Source organism: Gymnoscopelus braueri, assembly GCF_963280865.1.
Source record: "Gymnoscopelus braueri genome assembly, chromosome: 4".
Lineage (NCBI taxonomy): Eukaryota > Metazoa > Chordata > Actinopteri > Myctophiformes > Myctophidae > Gymnoscopelus > Gymnoscopelus braueri.
Window position 1 is genome coordinate 50,815,063 of NC_137605.1, and position 12,250 is coordinate 50,827,312.

General features: G+C 42.0%; 1 protein-coding gene across 1 annotated transcript in view; it reads right to left on the reverse strand.

The window, feature by feature from the left end:
* Positions 1-12,250, reverse strand: part of LOC308083633 (activating signal cointegrator 1 complex subunit 3-like) — a 256,275-nt gene that overhangs the window by 220,382 nt on the left and 23,643 nt on the right. The window contains exon 7 of the mRNA XM_080425948.1: positions 7,495-7,615. Within this exon, the coding sequence (XP_080282074.1) occupies positions 7,495-7,615 (121 nt within the window). The remainder of the gene's footprint in view (positions 1-7,494; positions 7,616-12,250) is intronic.

The following is a 12,250-nucleotide window of genomic DNA, read 5'->3' on the forward strand; positions in this document are numbered from 1 at the left end:
CAGAAGCAAAGACTTGAGTTAAAAAATATATATTCAAAGATTTGCACGATTTTCCAAAAAATAGCAGATATACAAGCTCGTAGCGCGGCACCGAGTGCCGCGCTACGAGCTTGTATATCTGCTATTTTTGAATAGCCAAAAAAATCAAAAAAATGACACAGATGCGTTCCCGGTCTTAAAGGGTTAGTGGGAGTGCCTGTCTGCTGCTGATTAGGTGCCAAATTGCAAGTTTTCAGCTCGGGCACGTTGCGTGTGTTTGTCAATGTACCGATACAGTCTGGGCCATTTTCTCCCCACGTCTCGCGGAGGCTGATGATGAAGGCATGTTGTTTATAAATGAAGAAAGAAATCTACCCCGCGAGTCTCTCTCTCTCTCTCTCTCTGTGTGTGGTTGTCTCGTCTGGAAGGAAGGTCCATAAACCAACTCAGATTTACACACTTTGGACACCGGACTGTGGTGATGGATGGCATCGTAATAACTAATTGAACAGTTATGCCTATCACGTTTTAATGGCATTTCTTGTTCATTATAGGTGGCATAAAGTGTACAGTGGCGGAGAACATGGGGGTGAGAGAGAAGGGCAAGTGTGTGTGAGAGAGGGCCTTAAACACTTAAGCCCTGTTTTATAGTTCAACTATTCGAAAAAATAGGTGGAAAGTAACTAAGTACATCTACTCAAGTACTTTACTTAAGTATTTTTTTACTTTACTGGAGTATTTCTAATTTTGAATACTTTTACTCCACGTCATCTCAGAGGCAAATATATATATATATATATATATATATATATATATACTTTTACTCCGCTACAATTATTTGAAAACTTCAGTTACCAGTTACTTTGTAGATTTTGATTATTATTACAAAATATACATTAACCACTTCAACCCTATATACATTTCGGCCATTTGAAAATAGCCGATCTACAAGCTCACAATGCGTCGCACTTATTTTCTAAAGATTTGTATACATTTTATACATTTGAAAACTTGTGAAATGGGACATTCTGCATGATGAGTACTTTCTACTTTTGTACTTTTACTCAAGTAAATTTTATTTTGAATTCCGGACTTGTACTTGTAACAGTGTATTTCTACATTGCAGTATTGATACTTTTACTTACGTAAAAAATTAGAGTATTTTTTCCACCACCGATTATCTACATTAAGCTTACACGGTTTTGTGTATAGTGACACGATGTGAGCTTGTAGATCAGCTTTTTTCCACCAGGGGTAGATCATCATGGGCCGCGAAAGTGGCCCAATGGACTTGATTTGACCTTGTTACATCATGAGTACTTTAGTATGGATGTACTCGCAGATGGCCAGATGGTGCCATGTTGTAAAAGCGTATCCTTTCCGTTAGCCTTTTACAGGTAATACATCAGGAGCTGCACACATACAGCCGTGTGCCCACTGTGCTGGAACATCAGCATGTATGTGTGTTTGCTTGCATGCTGGTGTGTGTCAATGCAATGCAGGCTTACAAAACATCCCAGTGGTATGAAGGCCTGGGTGCTATATATGCATGTACTATGTATGTACACAGAATACATTCTAGTTAACCCATTCAATCCGGGAACACATCTGTGTCATTTCAGATGTCTTTGGCTATTAAAAATATATATTTTATTTTATAATTTTTTGAAAAATTGTGAAAATGTGTACAAATCTTTGAATATATATATTTTTAAAGCGAACATTTGTAAAATATGTTGTTCCAGGGACCTCCAGAAGCAAAGATTTAAGTTAAAAATGTAAAAAAAAATGTATTCAAAGATTTGCACAAATGTTCAAGATTTTTCAAAAATAGCAGATCTACAAGCTTGTAGATCTGCTATTTTTGAATAGCCAAAGTGTAAAATAATGCTTTTTTGCTCAAATAAAAAAATTACACAGAGGCGTTCCAGGTCTTAAAGCTTGTAGATCTGCTATTTTTGAATATCCAAAGTATAAAATAATGGTTATTATAGCTCAAATCTAAAATGACACAGTATGCGTTCCCGGTCTTAATGGCTGATACAGAATGCAATGCAATGTAACAACTAAATGAGCCTGGGCTGCTGCATGCCGCTTTAGCTAATTGCTCTCAATCTGTTTACATTGTTTTTTTTTTAAGTTACAAAGAGGGAAAAGGCAACATTTTGAATGGAACAGATACCTTCAATCCTATTCAGCTAACTTCATAATCAGTGGTGTAAAGTAACTAAGTATATTTACTTAAGTACTGTACTCAAGTACAATTTGTAGGTATTTTTTTACTTTACTGGAATATTTCCAATTTTCAGTACTTTTACTTCTACTCCACTACAGTACATCTCAGAGGCAAATACTGTACTTTTACTCCACTACAATTATTTGAAAACTTTAGTCGCTAATTACTTTGTAGATTTGTATTATTATTACCAAACATACCTTACCCATTTCAGCCCTCTATACATTTCGGCCATTTGTAAATAAACGATCTACAAGCCATCGCGATGCATTGTGAGCTTGTAGATCTGCTATTTTACAAAGATTTCTATACATACAAAACTTGTGAAACGGGGCATTCTGCACCACGAGTACTTTCTGCTTTTGGTACTTTAAGTACATTTTGATACCAATACCTTTGTACTTTTTCCAACAGAGTTATTTCCACGTTGCAATATTGATACTTTTTTAAGTAAAACAATTTATCTGACAGATACCTTCAATCATATTCAGCTAACTTCATAATTCCCCTCTCCCTCCCTTCCATCCCCAAACAGCAGCAGCAGCAGCAGCAGCAGCAGCAGGGCTCATGTGGCGCGAAGGAAAGAGGGAAAGAGCACTGGGTCCAACATCAAAGAGCGGAGGAGGGGGCGAAGTGAAGGGCAGATGATGTACATCAGAACCGTGTCAGCGGGTTATACCGACGTGACCGTGTCCCAAATGTAACCGATATAACCCATTAAAGACCTGAAGCCCATTCTACAAAATGTCTTCTAAATCTCAGTGGTGCTTCAAACATTTTCATGTCAAGGACCCCCAAAATGTATATGTATTTGGCCGCCGACCCCCCATCTCAAAATATTTTGTTCCAGGGACCCCCAGAAGCAAAGATTTGAGTTAAAAAAAATCGCTTTAAAACAATATATATTCAAAGATTTGCACACATTTTCACGATTTTTCAAAAATAGCAGATCTACAAGCTCGTAGCTTATTTTAGCTCAAATCAAAAAGTGACACAGATGCGTTCCAGGTCTTAATGGGATAAAGAGAAGAAGAGCCTTTGAGATGGAAATCTCTCTGGGCGATGGAAGGTGGAGAGGCGGTGTCTCTTAGACACAATAGAATCTTCAAAAGAGCCTTTTGAGGTCCTGATAGGCTTCCGGGAGAGAGAGAGAGAGAGAGAGAGAGAGAGAGAGAGCGGGCCGTCGAGAGAGAGGGAGGGAGAGAGAGAGAGAGAGAGAGAGAGAGAGAGAGAGAGAGAGAGCGATCTCCGAGTCACATTTTCACCAGTTAAGACTGTAGTCTCTGATTTCTTGTATATCCTGGGGGTGGGAGCGATCAAATATACTGTAATGGTCTTTTTAGCACTCAATAAATAACCGGATCGCCCTAACTGTAGAGTGAATGTATTTTTAAGGTTTGAAAGGAAAAATCTTTTGAGGCTGCTTAAAAGATTAAACTTGTCTTTAATGTGGACACTGGCCAACCACACACCCCCTCCCCCCCTCCCCCCAGCAGCAGCAGTGCCAGCTCTCCCACTGTATTATTTCCTGCCGTCCAGCCCTGTCGTGGAGGTTGTCAGGATTAGAGAGTTGTGAATAAGGCTTTATATTTTCCCTTGTCCCCTACGCCACAGTTTGCTCCCCAAGGGAGGGCCGTTTTGGCCCTCCCTTGGTGGAGGAAAAAGTACTCACACATTTTGTACTTAAGTAAAAGTGTCAATACTGCTAATGTAGAAATACTCTGTTACCGAGTAAAAGTTCTGTGTTCACATTTTATTTGAGTAAAAGTACAAATATAATAATTTTAAAATAAGGCTAGTAAATACCCCCATTTTGAAAGTGTGTGCTGAGAACCAACATGTTCCTAATGACAACTTTATTGTCACATTAAAAAAGCATGTCAAAGAGAACATAAAGCGATCAATATATTTACCTCCCAATGTCCCCCCCCTGTATGAATGAATAAAGCGCTTTGAGCACTATAAAAGCGCTATAAAAATGCAATTCATTATTATTATTATTATTATTATTATTATAATATATAGTACATACACATTGCCTAAGACCAGCAAATACAGTATGTTTAGAAAAATTTCGTAGACTACCGCAACAGAACAGGGATGCGTTCTTTCTTTTACTAGTGTTGTGTGACTGCAAGTATACTGTGTCATGGATGTTGTTGACAAATGGATGTCTAATGTCCATTTGATGTGTGGTTTGAGACACTCGTGTGTGGACGGAAAATCAGAGCTGGTTTTGGTATTAAAATGTGTTTTTTTTTTTTATGTGTTTTTTTTTTATGAAAACGTACGAGTGTGGATGTGGTCAAAGACGGGACATAAAGGAGAATGCAGGTGGCCAGTCTGCACCTGAGAGTCCAGCTAATTTCACACTCCAGCCAATCCTGTTAGGGTCGGCTGGTGGTTGCTGCTTGAAATAGAGGCAGAGATGATGGGCTTTGTTCACAAACCAAAAGGTAGTGTGTTGCAGATGCCACTGGTGGAAGAAGTACTCACCTTTTTTACTTGAGTAAAAGTATCAATACCGCAATGTAGAAATACTCTGTTACCGGAATTCAAAATTCGATGTGACGCGTTGTGAGCTTGTAGATCTGCTATTTTCAAACATTTTGGTACTTTTACTTTTGGTACTTTAACACATTGAGTGCCAACGCATAGATGCGTTCTTTGCGTTCTTTAGAATCCATCACTTGAGTGCCTAGAACGCATATATGCGTTTTTTGAAAACATTTTTTTGAAAACATTTTTTGAAAACAATTTTTTTTTTTTTGACCCAAAGACCAAGGAGATATGATTTGTTGAAGATTTAGACTCCCATCCACTTCCTTGTTAACTTAAAACTTAAAAATGCTGTATCTCGGCTCCTGAGTACTTTTTTTTTCTCAATGAAAAATCTCTGGCACAAAACAGCTAAAAAATCTGAAATAACTCTGGCATTCAATGTGTTAAGTATATGTTGATGCCAATACTTCTACTCAAGTAACATTTTTACCACAGGTCTTTTACTTGTAACAGAGTATTTTTATATCCTGGTATTGCTACTTTTCCTGAAGTAAAATATCTGAGTACTTCTTCCACCACAATGGAAACAAGCCTTTGGCTCTTTTTTTGTGATTATCCATTTGGCTTTAATATTCAATCAACCAATCAAAAACATGAACAGACAAAAAATCTTCCCACACACATTTCTGTGTTGTCAGTGCTGTTGTATCCTCCTGACTCACCTGCCAGTGAGGAGCCCTCACCGGGAGGACGTAGGGCCTTCGTCCTACTCCTCCCGCCCAACACTCCCTGCTGACAGGCGCCGCCCCTCAGCCCGTAGGAGTACTGTACGTCCAGTGACCAATATATCACCGCCCGGTAGTGATGAGCGGGCCGACCTGTAACCCGCGGGTCCCGCAGGTCAACCCGCGGCGCGGGTGGTCGAGTCAGGATTTCAGAGGCAATTATGTGGGCTGCGGGTGAGCGGGTCAGCCGCTCTCACACGCAAAAAAATAAAATAAAAACATATTCTGAACAACATGCTTGTTTATTTAGCCCATGACAATGTTGTGCTACTGTAGACATTTAAAGCGACTTTGGGTACTTAAAAGAGCGCTATATAATATATATATATATTCCCACCGCGGGTCGCGGGGCGGGTTGAGCCATAGATTTATATATGGGTTCGCGGGGCGGGTTGAGGCGGGTTGGGTTCCGTGGCGGGGCGGTGCGGGGCGGGTCATGAAAAAACCCGACCCGCACATCACTACCGCCCGGCTTCCCTCCCCCAAACACGGGCCAATTGTGTTCGTATAGACGCCCGACAAAGCCGGATGCACCACGGTGGATTAGAACCCACAACCTCTGTGGTGGTGGGCAGGGACTTTACCACTGCTCCACACTAAATATCTTAAGAAATGCCGCCATCTTAAATGTGACCGCCGATAGTCCGTGCTGAAGACATAGCACTGCCTTTTCCCCCACCTTGCCTGACAATAAGAATCGACGTTACGACTCTTTTTCCTCTCATTTTCCTTCTAACAGATGCAGTAATGAGCCTTTTCAGGGCTCTCTCCTCTCTAGTTCTAAGAGACTGGGCTATCGATTACAACATCAAAAACCACAGCTCTCTGATAGATCCATGGGGATTGGGCTGGGGCTCCGACAGTAAGGCTGCTGTTGTAGCGATTAACATCTAAACATGAATCAGCAACCCAAGGGTCGTGACCCCGCTGAAGGAACAGACCAGACGACACATGCCCCCCCCCCCCCCCACCCCCCCACCCCCCCACCTACCCCCTTGACCCTTAGACTTGCATTAACAGGCTCTTGTTCGTCTCCCCCACGAGAACTGCTCTGACAACTCCCAGGCAAGCAAGCAGCTGGCGTGGGAAGAGAAACGGCGGAGGAGATGACGGGGATTAGGTTTGACTTTGAAATCTGGAGCAGTCGCTGCTGCGGCCCTCACACAGCAGGGAGAAACATGGCAGACACGCGCCGTTATAGCCAGAGTAGTTGTTGTATTGGGCATGAATGAGAGAAGAGATAGTCTACTACGGGTAATACATAAATGATTATTCTCTCTTGTTGGAAAGGAAAAAATAACACGTTCGGAAATGATGGCATTCTGGTATTCCTTGTGAAAACACAGCGGCGTAATTATCTTAACCCATTAAGGCGCCGGTTTCCAATTCTACAAAATGTCTTCTAAATCCTAACGGGTTTCTGGAAAAATGTATGCTGCTATAGCAGCGGTTCTCAAATCTTTTCATGCCAAGGACCTCCAAAATTATATGCATTTGGCCTGCCGACCCCCATCTGAAAATGTTTAGTTCCAGGGACCCACCCACCAAAAAGCAAAGTTTGAGTTAAAAACATTTGCTTTAAAAATATATGTATATTCAAAGATTTGCACAAAATGTTCTCGATTTTTCAAAAATAGCAGATCTACAAGCTCATAGCGCGGCACTCGCTATGAGCTTGTAGATCTGCTATTTTTGAATAGCAGATATACAGTATCAAATAATGGTTTAAGTGGTTACACAGACGCGTTCCCGGTTTTAATGGGTTAAGGCAGAAATATGACCTTCTCTTCAGATATGTGTCTATGCCTTGAATATACAATGAACTGGGCTAAAAAATAACAACATTGTTTTTAAATTGAGAATAAATCATGCCTCGTGGCTTCATCTGTGATGCGAAAGTGTGTGAGTGTGTTGAGTACATAAAGTGGGTAGAGGTTGTCATGGAGATGACCCTGTTTTTGCCAGAAGGGGGGGCTAGCGCTGCTGCCTCACCTGCCAGGTGGCCGCCGAGCCGGTCGGCGGGGACGGAGAGGAGAGAGTCCACGATGGCCGCCCTTCGCTGGAGGAGGGTGGAGATCATCTCGAAGCCCTCCGGGCCCAGCAGCTCAAACAGCTGGAGGAGGAAGGAGAAAAAAACAGGGGCAGAAGTGGTGAAGGATGAGCCAAAAAATACCGCACACAGCGGTAAACAAACACATGCATACATATCCTATGGTTTATCCCATTAAGTCCTGGAACGCATCTGTGTCACTTTTTCATTTGAGCTAAAAAAGCATTATTTTACACTTTGGCTATTCAAAAATAGCAGATATACAAGCTCATAGCGCTGCACAGAGTGCCGCGCTATGAGCTTGTAGATCTGCTATTTTTTTTAAATCGTGAAAATGTGTGCAAATCTTTGAATATATATATTTATTTATATATATATATATATACATTTGTAACTCAAATCTTTGCTTCTGGGGGTCCCTGGAACTTCATATTTTGAGATGGGGGTCCACGGCCAAATACATATACATTTTGGGGTCCTTGACATTAAAAAGTTTGAAAACCACTGACATAGCAACATACGTTTTTTTCAAAAAACTGTTAGGATTTAGAAGACATTTGTAGAATAGGAACCTCAGGCCTTAATGGGTTACAGTACACCCCCTCCCGAACGAACACGCCTTTCGGTTGCCAAGAACGAGCACCTGGTAATTACCATCCAGCCTGGTACAGAATATGCTCTGCCGCTTAGCCTCCCAAACACAACCACCTGGCACTTAGCATGGTGACAGAAAAGAAGAACAACGAAGGAGAGAGAAGGAGGGAAAAACGGCGACACACAAAAAAAAAACGAGCGAGAACAAGAAAAACGCAGGGTATGCGATAACAGAAGCCAGAGACAAAACACAAGCAGAAGAAAATTATACGCTGAGTGGAAGGCTGTGTTCCTCTAAAACAATAGCCTAGTATCATCATTGCAGGTTTGCTCGGCTGGATCTTTTTTCTAAGCAGGGGACTGATACTTGCAGGTGGTAATTGAAAAATAACAGGCCCGCGGGCCGGGTACGTAATTTTAAATTATAACGAACATTCCACAATAACAATAGTCATTTTTTTCCATCCCCCCTGGTATCAAGAATTTGTTCAGTGCTTGCCAGTGATGGAAATTAACTACATTTACTCAAGTACTGTACTTAAGTACAAATTTGAGTATTGTTTTACTTTACAGTATTTCCAGTTTTCAGTACTTTTACTTCTACTCCACTACATCTCAGAGGCAAATATTGTACTTTTACTGCACTGAAATTATTTGAAAACTTTAGTTACTACTTACTTCGTAGATTTTGATTATTATTACAAAACTTACAGTACAGTAACCACTTCAACCCTATGTATATTTTGGTCATTTGAAAATAGCAGATCTACAAGCTCACAATGTATCGCACCGTGACACATCGTGAGCTTGTAGATCAACAATTTTCAAAAGATCTTTTAGGCCTATACATTTTATACATTTGGAAACACGTGAAATGGGACATTCTGCATAATGAGTACTTTCTACTTTTGGTACTTTGAGTACATTTTGAATGATACCACCACTTTTGTACTTTCACTCAAGTAAATTTAGAATTCCGGACTTTTACTTGTAACAGAGTACTTCTACATTGCAGTATTGATACTTTTACTTAAGTAAGACATTTGAGTACTTTTTCCACCACTGGAATTTTTGTTCAGCGCTTGCGTGGGGAAGACGGAGGACTTGTTTGCTCTTTCGCTGCAGGGTCTTCTCTTGGGGATGGATGGCAAAAGCCAACCCCAGCGGGGGGACTCGAGGAACAGATGCACTTTGATGATGTCAGGTCAGCTGTCGCCTTTGTTGGGGTTACCTTTGTTTTCTCTCTATGGCGTATACATACTCCCCCATTCTATGAGTCCCTGTGAAATGTTTGATGTTGTTTATTACGGTATGTTTATAGATTCTGTGTGTGCGCGTATGTTTTTTTTTTTTTTACCCACCAAAAGAGAAGCTTTTATGGGCATCCATGAATTCTGTCCTTGGGAATTGATTGAAAAGTTGAGCATAAGGTGAGGCCTACTGGGACTGAGTGACAAGAGGACCTTTTTTCTCTTAGATGAGAGCCACCGAAATGAGCCTCCCAGCAAGCAAGCCTTCCTGTAACTAGGGTTGGGATTCTTCAGGATTTCAACCATTCCGGTTCCTTAACGATTCCATTCCATAACGGTTCCCTTTAACAATTCCTATAGGTGGTTCCAAATGGACCCTTACAGGTCTGTAACTCTGAGAGTGTACAAATGGAACCAAATGGACCCTTACAGGACTGTAACTCTGAGTGTACAAATGGAACCAAATGGACCCTTACAGGACTGTAACTCTGAGTGTACAAATGGAACCAAATGGACCCTTACAGGTCTGTAACTCTGAGTGTACAAATGGAACCAAACGGACCCTTACAGGACTGTAACTCTGAGTGTACAAATGGAACCAAACGGACCCTTACAGGTCTGTAACTCTGAGTGTACAAATGGAACCAAATGGACCCTTACAGGTCTGTAACTCTGAGTGTACAAATGGACCCTTACAGGTCTGTAACTCTGAGTGTACAAATGGAACCAAACGGACCCTTACAGGACTGTAACTCTGAGTGTACAAATGGAACCAAACGGACCCTTACAGGTCTGTAACTCTGAGTGTACAAATGGAACCAAACGGACCCTTACAGGTCTGTAACTCTGAGTGTACAAATGGAACCAAACGGACCCTTACAGGACTGTAACTCTGAGTGTACAAATGGAACCAAACGGACCCTTACAGGACTGTAACTCTGAGTGTACAAATGGACCCTTACAGGACTGTAACTCTGAGTGTACAAATGGAACCAAACGGACCCTTACAGGTCTGTAACTCTGAGTGTACAAATGGAACCAAATGGACCCTTACAGGTCTGTAACTCTGAGTGTACAAATGGAACCAAACGGACCCTTACAGGTCTGTAACTCTGAGTGTACAAATGGAACCAAACAGACCCTTACAGGTCTGTAACTCTGAGTGTACAAATGGAACCAAACGGACCCTTACAGGACTGTAACTCTGAGTGTACAAATGGAACCAAACGGACCCTTACAGGTCTGTAACTCTGAGTGTACAAATGGAACCAAACGGACCCTTACAGGACTGTAACTCTGAGTGTACAAATGGAACCAAACGGACCCTTACAGGTCTGTAACTCTGAGTGTACAAATGGAACCAAACGGACCCTTACAGGACTGTAACTCTGAGTGTAAAAATGGAAACAAATGGACCCTTACAGGTCTGTAACTCTGAGTGTACAAATGGAACTAAATGGACCCTTACAGGACTGTAACTCTGAGTGTACAAATGGAACCAAACGGACCCTTACAGGTCTGTAACTCTGAGTGTACAAATGGAACCAAATGGACCCTTACAGGTCTGTAACTCTGAGTGTACAAATGGAACCAAACGGACCCTTACAGGACTGTAACTCTGAGTGTACAAATGGAACTAAACGGACCCTTACAGGTTATGGTGGTCCTTAAAATTAAACATTTTGAGAACCACTGGTATAGACGAATCCACAGACGCGCTGCATGTAGGCGGCCATTGCTGCGGTGTCGTGGTGCGGAGCGTTGACACAGCAGCTATGGCTGCCTACAAGCAGCGTGTCTGTGGATTTGTCTATAGCAATTGTATAGCAGACGTGAAGTCCACATACCAGCTCTGACAGAGTGATGAAAAACGGGTTACAAATGTGATGGAACCGATTCCGGATCCCAACCCTACCTGGGTCAGCCAGAGAGAGCTCGCTCATAAAAATCAAATAACCGGGGCTACGTGCGTAACCTATAGTTCTATAGCCCTCATGCTATAGATCACAATCAAAGCAGCCCTGTCAGCATAGAGTACATAATGGTATACATCCATTTCCAATAGGGAGTTGGAACCACTATAATTCATCTGACTCATTACTCCATGTTGTCACAGCGGTATTTTGAAATGCTTTTAACTCTATCGCCCATCTGTCTCCCCATTCCTTTAAATAGAGAGGAGACACTGACCGATCAAAATTACCTTTCAGATCCCCTATATAATCAAATGGCCCCCTCCTCCTCCTCCTCCTACACAGCTCCATCCACACACTAAAATGTCATCAGTCCAGGGCTACAAATGAGAAATAATAGGAAGCGGGTCCTCCATTGTCAGGTTTAATGGCGGGCGGACGCAGAGCCTTTAAACTTTGCTGTTGACTTTGGAGTCACACAGAGGGAGAGAGGAGCGCGGGGGGAGCGCGCTCACAAAGGGCACTCTACTTCTAAAGGTGTCAGTGTGGAGAGTTCGCCTCCAAATGTCAACTACGTGAGCAACATTAGAACAGAGTGTTGGCCTGGGCCAGGTAGCAACAATATACTGTTATACTGCCATGCAGTGGTTGAAAGTAACTAAGTACATTTACTCAAGTACTGTACTTAAGTACAGGTTTAAGGTCTCTCTCTCTCTCTCTCTCTCTCTCTCTCTCTCTCTCTCTCTCTCTCTCTCTCTCTCTCTCTCTCTCTCTCTCTCTCTCTCTCTCTCTCTCTCTCTCTCTCTCTCTCTCTCTCTCTCTCTCTCTCTCTCTCTCTCTCTCTCTCTCTCTCTCTCTCTCTCTCTCTCTCTAGTAGCTACTGCTGCAGACACACAAACAGACTCAAGTGCATTGCACGCACAAACACACACACATCATTC